Source organism: Anser brachyrhynchus (assembly GCF_964034855.1).
Source record: "Anser brachyrhynchus genome assembly, chromosome: 2".
Classification (NCBI taxonomy): Eukaryota; Metazoa; Chordata; class Aves; order Anseriformes; family Anatidae; genus Anser; species Anser brachyrhynchus.
In genome coordinates this window covers 96,335,699-96,353,939 of record NC_137695.1, presented here as the reverse complement: position 1 = coordinate 96,353,939, position 18,241 = coordinate 96,335,699, and the positions used below count along the sequence as shown (strand labels likewise).

General features: G+C 36.4%; 1 protein-coding gene across 6 annotated transcripts in view; it reads right to left on the bottom strand.

Annotated features, from left to right (window-relative positions):
- GABBR2 (gamma-aminobutyric acid type B receptor subunit 2) overlaps window positions 1–18,241 on the bottom strand; it is a 477,830-nt gene that overhangs the window by 125,690 nt on the left and 333,899 nt on the right. For all 6 annotated transcript variants that reach the window (XM_080580419.1, XM_080580424.1, XM_080580420.1 and 3 more), the window contains one exon: window positions 11,282–11,404. In XM_080580419.1, the coding sequence (XP_080436545.1) occupies window positions 11,282–11,404 (123 nt within the window). The remainder of the gene's footprint in view (window positions 1–11,281; window positions 11,405–18,241) is intronic.

Below are 18,241 nucleotides of genomic sequence, written 5' to 3'. Positions count from 1 at the left end.
GTGAATGAACAAAACTATCACAGTGCCTTCTGCATGAACCAGTCAGGTATCACTGATACATGATATGTTTCATGCTCTTCATGCTGAATAGGTTAGGAATCATTTACTGACAGTCTAACACTATACATAGCAATTTCAGTAGTGCTGCGACCAAAAGCAGTAAATGACTGCTTTTAATCCATATTTACTTAATGACTGTACTAGGGTTAGATAGTTGCCATCTGATTTCCTTTCCTCAGATAGTCTTTTCTCTTAGGATTGAACACTATACCTTTAAATCCCAAGAGAGGAACAATAGTTTGGACTGCCAAATACAGTGGAAAGGATGGGTCCTATTGGGTACCTTTGGTAGTTGAATTCTGATAACAAGAGGAGCTAGAGCAAAGTGTTCCTGAAGCAGAAGAGATATACCAGAAGTGTGACTGCGTAACAACAACACAAGTAACAATAATTGTACACAAATGAACCCAGTGTCATGCTTCCACATTCCAGAGTAACATTTCCATTCTAAGAACCATAATTTTATACTAAAATCAGATTACTCAACAGCACAAGCAGGAAAATATGCAGACAAACCTTGAGGTTAATTGAGTGTAAAGATTTATGAGGAAAGTAGCTAAGGTGAGTGGGAAATATGATGACAAATATAATTCAATTTCAGTAACTGTAAAGCCATTTTCACTTAAAAACAATGGAACAACTTATTCATTTTCTAGGGGTCTTAATTAATGTATGGAAATGATCTAGGAATCATTTTGACAGTAAAACCCCAACTTCTGTTTAATAATGTATGATAGTGAAAAAGAATATATAAAACATAAGAAACAGGATGAATAATAGAGAAAACTATTATTACACAGATCTTCTGAAATATGCAATATTAGTCATTTTAGCCAAAAAGGATGCTTTAGACTTTCTATGTCATAGGAAAAAAAGCTTAATAAAAGTAGAACTGTCTACCAAAGAAAGAAGAGAAAAATAAGGACGTATAGTAAACACACATGAAATAATGAAGGGTACTGCAAAAATAGATGAGGATGATACAATTTTTTTTTTGCCTAGAAGAAAAATAAGGCATATTCAGTAGACTTAAAAGCAACATTTTCAAAACTGAAAAAGGAAGTTTTTTACACAGTACATAATTAGCAATTACAATGAATTGCAAAAAGTTAGCAAGAGTTAAAAAAAAATGGAAATTTATAGGATTAGCAAAAGCATTCAAATAGTGAGTGTGTACAGCATTGTTGTGAGATATATGCAACCGCACATTTGAAGCCCCTACTTATTAGGAACCATGGGAAAAAATTTAAGCGGGACAGATAAACTCTCATTTGTGCACTGTGCATTTCTAGCAACCACCTTTGAAAGTATTTGTGCCAGCCACTGCTGCAAACAAACCACTGAACCAGCTGGATTACAAATCTGGTCCATGATAGTGGATCCTATGTCCCTAAGGTTGGAAAGTAGCATTTATTGGGAAGTGAATAATGGAGCCAGAACTACAACTGGAATTGCTTACTATAGAGGAATAAACACCAGCAAGCCTCACTTTATTAAGTAGCTGAAGCAGCAGCCATTCATCCTGTCATTTTGGAACTGACCCTGCCCTATTTCTTTATTTTTGCCAATTTGATATCTGTTTCCATGGAAACAGAAGTAGAACTAGCCACCAGCTGAGTCAATCTCAGCTGCTGGCTCCCAGTCCTCACGTTTTGTTCCGTTTCCTTGGAAACTGATGTCAAATCAGAAAGACAAGTAAAACAGCTTTTGCTCTTTAATATTTACTCTTTCTTTGGACCTGCTCTAGATCCTCTGGGCCAGCGGAAGGTTTACAGCTGACTTCCATGGCCATTCATTTTTGTCCTCTCTGGCATGGCTGCCAGCCACCAGTGGGCCCCAGCAGATGCAAGTAAGAGTTCTCAGTTTCAGCTACTGCTGGCGGGCCGCCTGCTGTGAGCTACAATGGTAGGGTTTGAAAGCAGGCTACAGATTTAGGAGACATTTGGCTCCCACTGTCTGTAATATTTCAAATTGGAAGGGAAGAAATTAAATTTATTTAAAAAATAGTAGGGGAAACAGATGGGCGTAATGATATTTAGAGAACAAATTGACTAACGAGCTCTGACCTGCATTAGGCTGAACACCCCCAGAACCTACTTCAGCCAATTATATACTTCATTTCATAATGTACATTTGACAAAGTTCTCCCTAATCCAGCTGTTAGCTGACTGAATAGCCCAATAGCACAATGTAAACAACACCCCTAAACACATCTGTTTATGAATATGTACATATGTGGAAAGAGAAAAGACCATGATCTGATTGTCTCAAATCAGTGAAGAATCTGCATAATTATACTTGACTACACAAATTAGAACCAGATATCTTTACCAATACTCCCACGTTTTCCTCTTGTGTATACAGACACACACATGCTCTCCTCTGTATATACTTTCAGGGCAGAGTATTTTCCAGTTCTTTCAGTAGCAGTGCTCATGACTGAAGACAATTATTAAAAGGAAAAAAAGAGATCATAAAGAAATGCAAAAATAATTAAAAAAATAATATTAAAGGATATGAAAAAAATAGAAAAGCATTCAGGTTACTAATCTAGACTTAAGTACAACTTTGTATGGAAATGGTATTTGATATACATCTGTGTAGTTGAATCCCAATTTTCACATATATATTTTTTTGTTTGTTTAGAAGCACACAAGCAAATTAATTCCACAGGACAAAAGACTGTCCTAAAGAAAGTTTTTACATTTGGTGGTCTCTGCTCTTAGTTAACTGGTCTATTAGCATACATCGTCATGCTCTCCTTAAACATGCTTTTACCCTTTCTTTCCTTTCACACCTAGTGTAGGAACTCCTTTTTGAGTTTCCTTTACATCACATCTTAGTTACGTCCACACAACTCTCACTGAGAAGCAGCCTAGCATTACTGCCTTGAATAACTTCTAGAATCGTATGTTTAGTTGAATTTACCTACAGTTCAAATAATATTTTTGGAATTTTCATTTCTTCAGGTATTATACTTGGAGAAATCTCACAGAAAAGACTACAACACTCAGGCACATTTATTCCTCCAGTCTAGTTGCACTTGTATCTATCTATCAAGAAAATATTCAACAACATCTTTGTGCACCTGCAGAACTGTCAGTCAGCTAACATTGTGATTTTGTTCTGGATTAGTTATTTGAAAGAAAACTGCAGGCAATATTAGTTGTTTTAAGTCAAGCTTATTCTGTCTGAGTCAGAAATGTAGAATGAACTGAATTTACCTAATCTGTGTGTTTCCTCTATCTGAACTTTAAATCAAAATCTAAAATGCCATCTTCCACTATATCAGTAAGACTTTGCATAGCAAATGAGATAATAATCTCTAGGTTTGCTGCTGAAGTTATAATCAGAAAAGGCTATTTTGCCTTATGAGCTTAACTCTCAGAAGCACAGGTTTGGGCAGTGGTAACTTATCCAATGAAGCATCAGCCATGCTACTTCATGTCAAAAGCACATATGGCACTTGCTGCAACTGATGGATAAGTCCTGACAAACCAATGCTAACTGGTTTAAGGGCATGAAAAGGTTCTTCAAAAAGACATACTAGGTGTGGTGGATTGACACCAGCTAGCAACCAAGCACCCATGCATCCACTCCCAATCCTAGTGGGACAGGAGAGAAAACGGGAAGAGCAAAAGCAAGAAAACACATGAATAAAAATCGAGGCAGTTTAGTAAATGAAGGAAAGAAGGAAAACAAACAAACAAGAAAAATAGTGATACAAAGGCAATCTCCCAACTCCTCCCACAAGAAGACTAATGCATAGCTAGTCTCTGAGCAATGACTCTTTGGAATACAACCCCTGCACCCCTTCTTCCTCTACCCCAGCTTCCATTGCTGAGCATGAGTTACTGCTGAGCATGAGTTGCTTGGACTACTGTTGAGCATATGGTGAGGAACATCTCTTTGGCCAATTTGAGTCAGCTGTGCAGGCTGTCCCTTCTCAATCTCTTGCCCAGCCCCCAGCCTACTCACTGTGTGTGCAGAGTGGTAAAAAGAAAACTTTGGGGCTGTAAAAGCACTGCCCAGTATTACCCCGAATATTGGTGTGTTATCACCACTATTAGCCACAAGTCCAAAACACAGCACTTCTATGAAGAATGTTAACTTCATCCCAGACAGACCCAGCACACAAGATCACACAGAAAATATTTTCTCTGCTGTGTTCTATGACTCTTTCCAAATACTCCCTAGCATGTCCTAGCACTATATGTTTTGATTGCTACTCTGCATATTTTCATGGAATTTTATAACACCAGTGCCTTGTTCCCACATATCACTGAAGAACTCAGAATGTAACATTTTTTATCCAAACTCAGGACTATTTTACTTCATATGCATCACCTAAAGGCTCACTACATATATTTTTTTCTACTGTTTTAATATTCAAAACCAAAGTTTTGCAATGCCCCTCCAGAATTCTTCACAATCAGCCCACATTTTTACTATCTGGAATACTTTACTATTACCACTAACATTTTGTCAGCTCATCATTCGCTTTCTCTTCCACTGGAGAACACAAGTCCCAGCACAGATCCCTGAAGAACTCTACCAGCTATGTCACTTCTTTCTCAAATATAACTGTTAGTAATTCCTTAGCTCTGTTTCCTTGTTGGAATGGATAAAGTTTTATATCCGTTTGAGGGCTTCTATTTTTCCATGGCTAGTTAATGGCTCTCCATGAAAGCCTTTGGTGAAAGAAATTGTCAAGTCCTTTTTGGAGACCTAGCAGGCTGTCATTTTCTGTTCACATGCTTGCTGTATTCTTCAAAAGACTTCACTGAGGTTTTGAATCATATGTTTCTCCACAAGTGCCATGTCAACTCTTCTTCAGTGTAGCATATTTATCTCTAATTCCACTCTTGATTACAATTTTTATCAATTGGCCTGCTACGGGCATTAGCTTAAAACTTTGAGGTTTCTACTCTGCCTTGAAAAGATGACAGGACACTTGGAAATTTTCTTTCAGATATCAAAGCAGTTCTGAGCTAATAATTATGTATGTTTCACTACTGCTTCCTTGAATTGCTTTAAAAAGCTTGGGAGAATATAATCTGGTTCTAGTGATTTATTTGTGAATAGTTTGTCTATTCCTACCAGAAACTCCAGTCCCTCTTCAGTGAGTTCATCACAAGGGTTCTAGCATAGGAATCTCCACAAGCTCTTCAACAAATACTTTTGCTGAAAAAAGCAGCAAAACAGTCATTTAATCATTCTATATGGCCTGTTTTCTGCAAGTAATGCTATTATATTCTGATCAAATATTATCCCTAAAGATTCTCTGGCAAGCTTACTGCTCCCAATATGTACAGAAAGATTTATTATTCATTTTTGTGCCTTTTGCAGGTTGGTTTTAGCCTGCTTTATTGTGTTCTACATTTAACCTACCAGAATTTATGATCCTTTCTATTTTCCTCATTTGGATACAACTTTGTTTTTTTGAAGGATGCCTTCCTGCTGTTTAGTCATGCTGAGTTTCTTCTTTTTCAAGTCTTACTTGATGTGTGGCATGCATTTACTCTGTATCTCCAGTATGATATTCTTAATAATGTCTAGGCCACCTGCAAAGATTTAACTCTCTAGGGTGTCCTCTTTAGTGTCTCTTTAAGAGGCTTCATCAGTTTTATGTTGTTCCCCTTTCTGAAGTTGAGTACCACTCTGCTGATTTTTTTTTGGCTGTTGTTGCTTCTTCAAAGCTATTGAAGCTAAGCAGGCTTTATTTGTAGCTACAGAATAGCCCTTCAAATATCAACACTTCGCAACAGATTCTGTATGCTATTCAGAATGAAATCAAGGGTTAATTCTCTCTTCATGGGTACTCCAATTTGTTGAAGTGTGAAGCAGTCGCTGCTCCTAAATAAGTTAGTCTGAGTAGCACATTCTGATGTGACACTTGTCCAGTTTACATATGCATTTTTTTGCTCTTGCAATACTTTTGATTCCGTCGGTATATCAATCAAAGCTGATCTTCTGACTTAGTGGTTAGCAGCATGTGGTTGATAACATAGTTAAACATTTGAAAGGTATAGGAATTCCACCTCACTCGCTAATTGATTAACCTGTTAATCTGATTTTACTCCAAGTTTTATTTAACAGACAACACTACTCTGCCACTGCCATGGCCTACTCAATCTTTCCTGCTTATTGATATCTTTATTATAGTAATGTCCTTATATAAAGTTAGACATTCTCAGATGGACATTCTTAGTTTCCACATTTAATCTCTATATCAATGCTAGAAGCCCATACTGAATGTGTCTCATTGATCTGGTTTTCTCGTCTGTATCTTCTAAAAGGGCACTTTTTTTTTCTTTTTTTTTTTTTCTCTGTTGCTTGTTTATTACCATAACAGGACAATTCAGTGTGAAACCTTAAATACTTGAAACATTACAGAAGATATCAGAATGAATTTTTAAATATTTTAAATATAAAAAATATATAAAAATATAAAAACATAAATATTGTTATATTTGTAAATATTGACAATGTTACCACATGGTTGCATAAGAGGAAATATCTCATGATAACTATACAATTAGTACTAAGCTATCAAGGAATGCAAATGTTGCTATAAACAGATAAACAGACTTTAAAATTTTGCAAGAAATGTTGTCATCTTTTCTTGAGTCTAACACTAAAACCTTTTTACCCTTGGGAACTATAAAATCTTATCTATCTCCCCTAGTACACAAGTTTGTGTTTGTGAAACATTATTAGTGGTTACCTTCTAAGGCCACAGTCATTCAGTTTGTGCCAGTGTTACAGATATTTGTGCTGGGAGAAGACAGGCCAGTTGCAAAAGCTCAAGCTAAACTGTAGAATTACTATAGCATTATGTTATAAGAGAGAAGTGTGTGTGATTGCATGTCTACACAAAGACTTACTGAACTGTATTAAGCATATAATTGGATTATGACATGGCTGTTGCACAGGGAGAAGTGATTCTGCTTTGTAAAAGATTTTGTGATTTCAGACTTGTGGTTTCATTCCACAGCAGGTGTATCCACGAGCAACTGAAATGAGAGTGAACTGGTTTCCTACGTATTTTTAACTTTTGACTATATTCTCCGAGTCTAATTAACTATGAAGAGCCTCTGCAGCAAGGTATTTATGATGTTTGTCTTTGGAAAGAGGAGTAAACTCTCACTGAAACCCTCCTCTTAATGGAGATGCTACCAGAACCTCTCCTCCATACAGTTGACTGTTTTCATGAAATCTGTAGCAATGCTAAGGCCTTAAGAGCTGTACCAGCTCTGTCAAATTTATCTGAAATTGGTTGCTTCAAAATGTAATAGGTAATAGGAATAAACAGGTACACACAGAGTACCCTTGCATATAGACATTGCTTTCTTAAGAAACCCGGAAAAATCCAAGATGCTTTGAAGAAGGAAGTAAACCCCTGCCAGTGGGGCAAAACTCTTCCACAGCCAGCCGCATACATAGAAGAACTGGAATTCCTGGTGGCTTTCAAGCCCAAGAACGTGGCAGGTGAGACAAGGAAGAAAGCCTTCTAGCTCATAATCCTGGAGTGAGCTGGTCTGACAGAAACATTCAAAATCTGATCTTAACTTTGGAAGCAATTCCAAATTCCAAATTCAGCCTAGGAAGAAACTAATGAGAAAAATGGCTGTTGATCTCTTCAGTGGTCTGTAACATCAGCAAAAGAAAAGTTATTACAGAGGATGCAACAAGAAGTCTTACGAGGAGTGGCTGAGGGAGTTGGGGTTGTTAGCCTGGAGAAGAGGAGGCTCAGGGGCAACCTTATCGCACTCTATAGGTACCTTAAAGGAAGCTGTAGCAAGGTGGGGGTTGGTCTATTCTCCCATGTGCCCAGTGATAGGACAAGGGGGAATGGGCGAAAGTTGCGCCAGGGGAGGTTTAGGTTGGATATTAGGAAGAACTTCTTTACTGAAAGGGTTGTTAGGCGTTGGAACGGGCTGCCCAGGGAAGTGGTTGAGTCACCATCCCTGGAGGTCTTTAAAAGACATTTAGATTTAGAGCTTAGTGATATGGTTTAGTGGAGGACTTAGTGTTAGGTCAGAGGCTGGACTAGGTGATCTTGGAGGTCTCTTCCAACCTAGATGATTCTGTGTGTGTGATTCTGTGTGAAGAAAAACAGATGAATAGAAGTAGCATTATAATTTTTCTCAGTGCTGTTTGAAAATGAGAAGCATTTTGTGTCAGAAAATGCTTTCGCAATATGTGAGAATCAAGCCTACAGTACTCTATCCAAAGAGTATGTAGGAGGAACCTTACAGTTCTTTTGTAGGAGATTGGAGTACAGCTACAGAACTTTTAAACCTGTCTCTGCCTTTATCCATAGCCTGTTTGTTTTTATACAACAATTTTGTTGTCTATATATCAGTTACTGAATAACTGTCCTACTAATGGTTGGAGGGACTGGATGCTTAGGATTCAGTAACTGTTAACTTGGTCTCTTACAGCTTTTGTAGATGTGCATTTCACAAGGAAAACTGATGTTCAGGGTCAGGATTGCAGAGACCAATCTGAAAGATGACAGACCAAACATCCCAGTTGTTTTCTTGCCTCTATCAGGGGCATAGAGCCTTCATTTCAACAGAAGTCCTTTCACTTTCCTTTGCATTTTTAGATATAGACTGCCTATCCTCAGCTTTAAGACCAGGATAGATTGACTTTACAAATTAACCATTTTGTGAGTAGTTCCAAACAACAAATGATACAGTTTTTAGGTTCCTCATTTTGGTTATTTTGACTGACATGTTTATGAAGACATAATTAATAGAAGACCACCTGAAAGTCAAATTTTCACAGGCCAAATGCAGAACTTTCTCACAGGGAGCCGATGAGTATTCATAGTTAAAACCTCTCTCAAAGTACATGGATGCACAGAAATGGGTGATAACTAAAATAAGTGATAGCATTCAGATCTTTGGAGCCTACGTTTTGTTTAGTGTCTATCACTTGGATCTACTCTAACTGAGAAAAAGTGCTCAATTAAAATTAAAATTATTTCTTAGAAGCATGTGGGACAAGAAATATATGTGACATATTTTCATTCCAGAAGTAAAACAGGAATACTACTAGAATAGTGTGTACTCTGTGATAGGTATTTTCCAAACACAAAACCCAATACCTGCTGAGGTAAGCTCAACTAAAGAATTCACCATTGCAGAATCCATTAAAAAAAAAAAAAGTGAATACAATTGTCTTTTTTTTTTTTTATTAAGGAGTTTCTGGGATCTGAAAAGGCCAGCTTCAGGAAAGCAAATTGCAGTTCAGCTAATTGCTTATATAAGATAAAAACATATGTACAATATTATAATTTGCTTCGTAATATTTTTATTTTCTTACCTCCCCAAGTCCATTACCTTAAGAAAACATTCTGACTAATTTACATAGCAAACAACTCTAACACTAAGTTTTGGTCAATTCCATGCTGAGTATTCAAAATATTGTATGTTTTTATGTATGCATTCAGTGAATGTGAGTTTTTAAAATTTTGAATGGGCTTACACAGTTCCCAGGGAGTTCCAGTTCTAATAAAAAGTTCAGGCAACTAGTGTGCAGCCCTGTGGTCTAGACAGCACCAAACGTGGAGAAAACACACCATATTTTTAGCACTATACAATTCACATTCAGATGTAAACTGTAATCTTTGAAACTGCAATTAACATTATTTTTCAAATATATTGTATTTATGGTTTGATAACTTCACAGTTGCTGGAGCTGTCTACGAAAATTTCAATCTAGTGATTCTGCTAAGGTCAGATATCAAGTCCATCAGTTTTGTCTTCTCTCTGTTCAGAGGAAAAAAGAGTTCTAACCCACCAACGCACTGAAATGAGCATTATTTCAGTTGGATTTTGTGATTACTCGTAATACTATGTTTAGTTTTATATGGGCAGTGAAACAGTTAACAACACTGACAATTGAAATTTCATCAATTGCAATGCAGTTGGAGGTAATGAAGTAAACAGGGTTATTGGCAGAGCTTGAAACAAGCTCTGCAAATGTAGGGCAGAAGTGTCTGCACAAGACAAATTTCAGTTACGTTTTCCATTTTTATTGACAATCAGAATGACTGGGGAGTCTTCAAAAACAAGTTCAAACTCTAGGGAATGATTGTGAGAGCTCTTTTCAGACTATAAAATGATTTCTTGAAAGGCTTCCCTTGCAGTTTAAGAGACATCATTTCAAAAGTTATATTCCAATAAAAAGTAAAATCTTCTCCTAATAAAATTCCAGAACTACACTGCAAAGTAGGAACAAAGGAAAACCAGTGGAACAAAGTATCATACTTCCAAACATTAACATCACAAGAGAAAAAAATATATATTTTTTTCCCACTGCTGTCAAGTATTGGAGAATAGAATATCACTCCTAGATTATCCTCATATAATCTACTTTTCAGATGTCGCCAGTTTCCATGTTGGAGGTTATAAACTCTCAAACTCTGCCAATCTGCATAGAGACAGAATGCATTTTTATTTCTTTTTTTCTGGTTCTGTATTGTTACTGCCATGTTTCTTGCTGAGAAATCCTCCATGTCCAGAAATTCAATTATTTTCTATTCTATTCTATCCTATCCTATCCTATCCTATCCTATTCTGTTCTGTTCTGTTCCGTCCTGTTCTGTTCTGTTCCATTCTGTTCCATTCCAAACCTTTACTAGAAACTTACCAGAATGCTGGAAAATGTGTACAGGTGGCATTAAGCTATTTACTCCTTCCTAACAAAATCTCTAGCATGACCTTTCTGGGAATGACATTAAAATAGGAACAATCAGTATGTGTGTTTGCACATGCTATTACTGAAAATAAATATAGCAGTAGGAAACATAAATCCTGAGCATCTCCACAAAGAATGCCATCTAAGCAGTGACCTCTCCTTCACTTATCTTGTATGAGCTCTTACTGAAATCTGCTAATGGGTTCTGATAATCTATTATTTATTGCAACAGACTCTAATAGAGAGTCTTAGCAGAGAAGTCTCCTGTGCTTACAACACTTTCATATAAAATCTCTCAGAAGTGCAGAGAAATGTGGCACCTTCAACTACAGATAGGATTTCTTTTGGTTTGCATTTGTTCCATTTCTATGTACTTTTAAAAATTGAACCTTTCTTCCCCTCAAAGATGCAACTTGACCTGCTTTCATATAAACTAATGTATATAGCCAGGTCCTATAGAAAGCTGTAGATACGCAACCATGAGTATTAGTTGGGCATGAGGACATACCTCCATGTTATACTTTTCCACTGTCCTTCTCAAAGGATCCACAACCTGCCAGCAAATCAGGATGCAAAGATCAATCAGTAGCATCCCTCCAACTATCACCAGTAGCTTCTGGTCTTTAATGATCTGGAGAGACAAAAAAAAAAAAAAAAAAGGGAGAAAAAAAAAAAGGAAATTCCCATGAGCCATAGATAGATCCCTGTACAGCTTTACTCCTATATAGGGAGAAAAACACAAGTTGCTAACAAAAAAGTATTTTAACAATGAATGCAGAAAAGTTTCAGAAATATCAAAAGATGAAAGCAAGAAGACACAATTATTTTAGTTTGTTTCATGGCTATTAGAAATATCAAAAGTACATTCAGACTTCTAAAAACTAAAGTTTTCTTAAATATCAATATTGAAGTCCAGGGTTAATATTAACTCTTAGAAAAAAAAAAAAGTATATTTTAGAGATCTACTATTATGTTTATTTATGCAAATGTGGAAAAATATTTGTGACATCTCTCAGAACACCAGGAGTTGAGCAGGAACTTAGTCTTCACAAAGATTTATAGTGTTCACTTTTTCATAGCCTTCTTCGATCTGGAAAACATGTTTGCAAGATATTTAAAGTTAAGTTGGTTTTGGAGGTGTGGGTTTTCCTCTATGTATATAACTCTTTCCTCTTTTATCTAGGGAATGGAAAAGGATGATGTATTTTTTCTATACTACAATAGTGAGAGGCTTTTATGCAGATACTACTTAAAACATGTTTTTAATTTTGCATGAATTTTAGATTCAATAAGAAAAAATGCTAATAAGAACAAGCCAAACTATATGTTGCAGTCTTGTATAGCTGTATGCAATCCCTATGTTATTTCTACTCTTCCACAAATAGCAACAGAGATAAAATACACTATAAGTGCATTATTTCATTTGCAAAGTTGTAAGCATGTTCAAAATACCAGGCTTAAATGAACTTGATGTCAGTCTTCTTGTGCTTATGTTTCTGTTTTTTAAATGAACGTGTACTTCCGTTCCCAATGAACACTCATCCAATATTCAAAAGATATTACCAAATTGTTTTAACATGAACAAATCCACATATTTTTCCGTACTTTTCTTAGAAAGAGTTGGTTTAATCTGAATGAAATATTCAAAAATATTAAGTCTGAGAGGCTTCAAAAAATGTGATTATTTCAGTTCAATTTGATAAACTTGTTAAGATTTTGAAAATGCTTTACAAAGCCAGAAGTGTCAGCTAATCTTAATATAGGCAAGGATGCTATTCCTGCCTAGAATAAAACTGTATTTGCATTGAACTCCTATCAAGCTTAAGGAAAGAATAAAAATAAATATAATTTGAAATAATGTAAGAGGAACTTTAAAAGTTTGTTTTTCATATTATATAGTGAGATGCATTCTTGATTTTGAAAGAAGTTTCTGCAGTACTGTACACCACTCTATTGAACTGCTAGTTTATTTTGTAAAACATTTGGAGTAAATCAAGTGTAAAAATAATGCAAAAAAAAAAAAAAAGCAATCAGAATGATTTAAAGGACTTGAGGCATTATTTTCATTTTGTGAGACCAGGTATTTAAATCCATGTAGCCAACATCATCAGAAAGGCCCAGAAAACAATACTTTTCAATATGTTTGCACAGGTAATGAAGCAGCATGTCCATCATGCTGCCCTCATCAGAGAGGGAGGGTGAAGGAAAAAGATGCAGCTTTCATTGTGTTTTTTCTCACTGCTGAACAGTTTGGTAAAGAGAACTTTGCAAGGAAAAGGTGTCTTGGTGGAGAGGTGGCTAGGAGGTTGTTGCAATGTATTTTCTCATTAAACTAAAAGGAAAGCAGGTATTAAAACAAGATTCTCTGTATCTGGTCTTCTTTGGGAAACCACAATTATGCCTAACCTTTAAGTTGTTTACAAAGTTACAATCAAAGCTGAAAAAAGGCTGTTAATCACTGAGATTACCCTCTGCAAAAAATTCCCATTCATTGTTCATCTTTTATCCGATGCCTCTAAACAGGACTTAGGTGAAATATACCTAAGTGCTGCTCCTGGTAAGAGCAGAGACATAAGTTAGAAAAGCATGGGAAGTCATTTCCTAATAGAATTTGGATTTAGATGAGATTTGGACACTTCTGTCCATATAGTGATCCTGAAAACAGCTTTCTAATAAAGTTAGAAGTGTTTTTTACCAGACAAGCTGTCCAGTAGAAAGTACTATAGAAGACCTATGAGCAGGAGAAGCCAGTCCTCCCTCAGCCACTACTCCATCAGGGTCCCTTTGGGAGTGTGCTCTCTGTCCCCAGTCCCTTCCCAGTCATCTCTGGAACCTTCGGTGCTTTTGTTGGGACACAATACTTTGCTGGATTCAAAGGAGTGCTGGAGATGGTCCTTCCTATGTTCTTGCCCAGAAATCAGGGTAAGTGTTAACTCTCAGGCTATGATTTGCAAAGGAACCCATATTATAGACAGAGAGAGAGGCAGCCCATTGTCCTCCACTGGATAGATTTTAAGAGACAACCACTTTGAAAGCAAGAATGTGCCATTCACAGGAGGAGTCATTCATTGCATCTAAAGCCTTTCCCTCCACCTGCCCTAAGATCCAGTGGACTGTACAATTCCAGAATTACCCCTCACAGTCTCACTGTTTGCTAACTCACCAAGCCAAGTGCATCGAATCTTACGTACTCTTGTGAACAACATGAAAGGATTACAAAATCATAATCTCTTTTCAAATTGCACTCAGAGGGTCATATTATACCAACTAGAAGTTAACTAACGTAGCAGCTACCCTTGACTCATACTGAATCCATGCATAATTCACCCATTTTACAGTATTTTATATTTTTCCTAGGATCTTGGTCTCATTGAGGATCTGTTCAGAAAATATACATGCAACTATATTTATGTGTATATGCGTGCATGGAAGATTTTCACATTTATCAGAAACATTATTCTTTAAGAATTAACATTTTAATTAAGGTATTTCTTACTTTCGGGTAATGCTATTTTTCCATTATAATGAATAGATAGACTCTAAAGAACTTTCATTACCTGTTTCTGAAACATCTGAAAAAAATCACATGGGAATTCTTGTTCTACAAACTTTCCAATGTACCAGATTTTAAAATTGCTTTTCCTCACTCTTAAATGGCTAGCTAATTAATTTTATTGGCATATATTGGTAGGTCTTTCTTTGTAATTGATGGTATTTATTTTATTGAAGTTGGCTGTTTAACCATTAGGTGTCTGGCCTTGTCTTCCAAAGGAGAATCCAGCCCACCTACCTCAGGTACAATTTCAGATCAGAGAAAGGAGTGCTCTGAAATGTGTCCCTTCCTTTCTACTCATCCCTTGCCATAAGTGTGTGAAGACCATTAACTTCAGCTAAAGATATACATTTGAGAAACTTAAGCTATTTGGAAAGAATTCCCTCTGCTCTACTGACCCAGAAAAGTCCCTTGTAAAACAAACAAAGAAACAAAACAAAACCAAACCAAAACAGAAAAAACATAAGCAACATAAGCAAAACCCAAATCAGTAATGACACCTTATATTTCCAATTAAAATAGTAAACGTTTCTATTAGGAGAACTAGAACAGGTAAAATAAGAGGTATCTAACCCACTGCCTTCCCAATTTATACTGACTATATTGATATTGAAACTAGTGTTGCATCAGATGCAGATTTACCAAGACCTAACAATGTTAATCAAAGTAGTACATCAATATCAGAAGCAAAAGAGTGAAAGGAGACTATTAAAATCAGCAATACTGATAAACCACTGATAAGCATGGTCAAAAGGAATTGCTATATCTGACATTATCACTTCCTATTCAGGATCATATTGCTAAGCGCCCTTTCTTGATCATGCTCATCTTTTATTTGCATCTGACCTCGCACTACTGCAGATCTGATAATTCTTAGCCTTCATTTTTTCTCTCTTTTTCTTTTCTTTTCTTTTTTTTTTTTCTTCCAGATAATATTTCCTTGTTAGAGAAAATAGAAGCAGTAATACAGCAAACAAAAGAGCTTTTTCTTGGACATCTCTTGGAGCATTTTTTTTCCCGCATTTCATTGTGAATGGCCATTTTCTATACAGAAGGGGAAAGGTACATAACAGCAGCTGTCCAAAGCAGCAGGTGTTATTCATCCTTTACTTGTGCCAGACAGCAAACTGCCAGGATGAAGGCAAGGAAAAGAAAGTCTATAAGACAACCTGAGCAAGTGATCTGTAGTGAGTGCTGTAAAACACTGCACTGCCAATGCTGCATTCAGGGTAAACAGGCTGAAAGCAGGCCTCCTGAAGCCACCTCACACACACAATCTGATCCAGCTTTGTACTTTGCAAAACTGTTGCGGTAATGCAGCTCTTGAGCAGAACTCTTCACCAAAACACTACATTTTCAGAATCAGACATTGAGCTTCAATTATTTTTTAAATTGGAGGCCAAATCAATGGGTGTTGAGAGCACTGAATTCTAACAGTGTTGCCTTTACTGGGAGAAAAGGGGTAACCCAATTTGTCTCTCACGTTATGTTAGGATTGCCCTATATATATATATATATATATATATATATATATATAGGGCATATATATTGCCCTATATATATATATATTGTCTTTTCATGCTTAACATCTACGTCAGTGAAATTATTTTAGACTGCAGGAAGGAAAAAAAAATCTTAATATCTTTGTATGTGAACACTGTTGGGGAGAAAACATAAATGCTAACCTATGTTGGAGCTTCTTTTTCCCCCAGCTATTTAAAGAGCTTTACTTCTGCAGATGATTAGCAATTTTATCCTCACATACATTTACTCTGCCATTGCCACTGGCATATCACTAGCAGCAATTCCAAATGGTCTGCTGATCTCCCCACTTGACCTGCAGGAAGCCCAGCTTTCCTTAGCTCTAGCCATTACTCACACCCACCAGTGCTCCTTAAGTTCAGTACATTCACTCCTTGCGAAACACCAGATGTACTGAAGGAGTCTTGACTCAGATCTTGTGAATCCAACAGGATTTCTATTGACTGACAAAAGAAAGTCATGAGCAACTGAGGTTCCTTACCATCAGATATATCATTCTTCTTTCAGAGGAACATTCTGATTTTTTTCCCCCTTTTCACCCTCCTCCTAGCATACAGAAATTCAGTCTTGGGAAAAATGCATAGTAGCTAAAAAAATCCATTTTTAGGAGAGCTCCTGACTCCTTGCTGAAGCCAAGCTCTCATACAGCAGCATCCGTGAATAATATTTTCTACCATCTGTGATTGGATAGGTGAATCTGTCTCATCCTGGCAGATCTGCCCACTGTTGTAAATGCCATTGCTACCAGTCTGGACTATACATCTGGATATAAAGCTATCTGTCTTCAAAATAAATTCACTCAGAACAGAAACTGGTAGGCCATTTTCTCTTCAGCAATATTACTATATGAGCAAATGAAACTCTTCTTCTTTTCTGAAAACTGCTGGCTTAGTGACCATGAAGACAAGTTCAAGATCAAAGTCCTTATCTGCCCTGGACTCAGTGGTCTGATCACAGAAGATGTGAAATCTGTCTAAGGCTCTGGGATGAAGTTTCTGCTCATGAAACTCAGGGATTTTCTCGAAATATCACAGGATGTACTACCTGCCACGGCAACTTTAAATGCCGATTTTTTTTTTTTCCACAGAACCTATGTTGTTTTTGTTGTTGCTGTGTTGTTGTTTGTTTTCTAAAGCACATCCATTGTGCTTTGCAGGACCCTATCCTCAACCAGTGTATGGAATCAACAGGTAATTTGGCAAACAACGACAAGAAATAATTAGACTTGCTTTTTGTGGTTAAGGCTAAGGCAAACTTTATTTTGTTATTTCTTAACTCATTAGAAACTGACTTCATATGTAAATGTAGTCTTTTCATTTATGACATGGACATTAAAGCCAAAATATGTTCAAAACCAAGAACAAAGATATGTGAAGAAGACTTCTCCAGAATGCAACATTAAGTTTGTAACCTCTGAGTTTCACAAATAGCTTTCCAACGTGGATTCAATACTTCATTTCCTCCTGGGTGTTTTGTTGTTGTTGTTGTTTGTTTGTTTGTTTTTATTAGAGTTACTTTGTTACCAGGAACTTCACCTCCTTTTTATCAGAATAAAGTATCTTTGAATTTAAAGGAAGATCTATGAGCTCTTTATTATTTATTTATTTGTTGAATTCATAGAAACATAGTTTCTATGGGAATATTTTTGTATCTATTTACAGGCTATAACATAAATATTTTTTTTCTTTTTCCTTAAAGAAATTGATTTTTGCCTGCTTAGAAGGTATTTCTGCTTTCTTTCATGCTTTTTATTCACCCTTTCTAGTTTAGCTGATAGACCTGTCCCTTGTCTTCTGGAACTTAGTTGGATGAACACTTAATGCAATTCAGTAACTTTTTTTTAGCTGTCCCCTCCCTAAACTCCTGGGAAGGAATATAGAGGGAAAACATGTTTAAAAGATCCCTCTGTGAAGCTTGCTAGACCTTATTCAATGAAATGAATAGCAATTAATGAAGTTCTTGCAAATCTGAAACCCAATGTTCCTCTCCCTGGTACATTCAGACTGAGCAGAAATCATGCCAGTAAGAGCCCTACCTCTGAACTGGAGAGAGAAAAAATAACAGAGTTTGTGGGAAAAAAAAATAAAGCCTACAAGGCTGGAAAAAAATGGACCTTTGCCTTTAGGATATTCTGTCACATAAATTACCCTTTAATTTCTCCCAGTATGATTAACAGACACCTTAGGGTGGCTCCCTTCATTCAGTGGGTCAGCACAGATGGAATGGTGCCACAAAAATTATGATGGAGAGTCAATGGTAGGTGAGCTTTGTTATATACGGGCAAAGGGCCATCTATCTTTCAGTTATTACAGCCATTAATATTTTAAAGAACTAGTCTGTAATACATTCTTAATTTCTATTGTGTAATGGAAT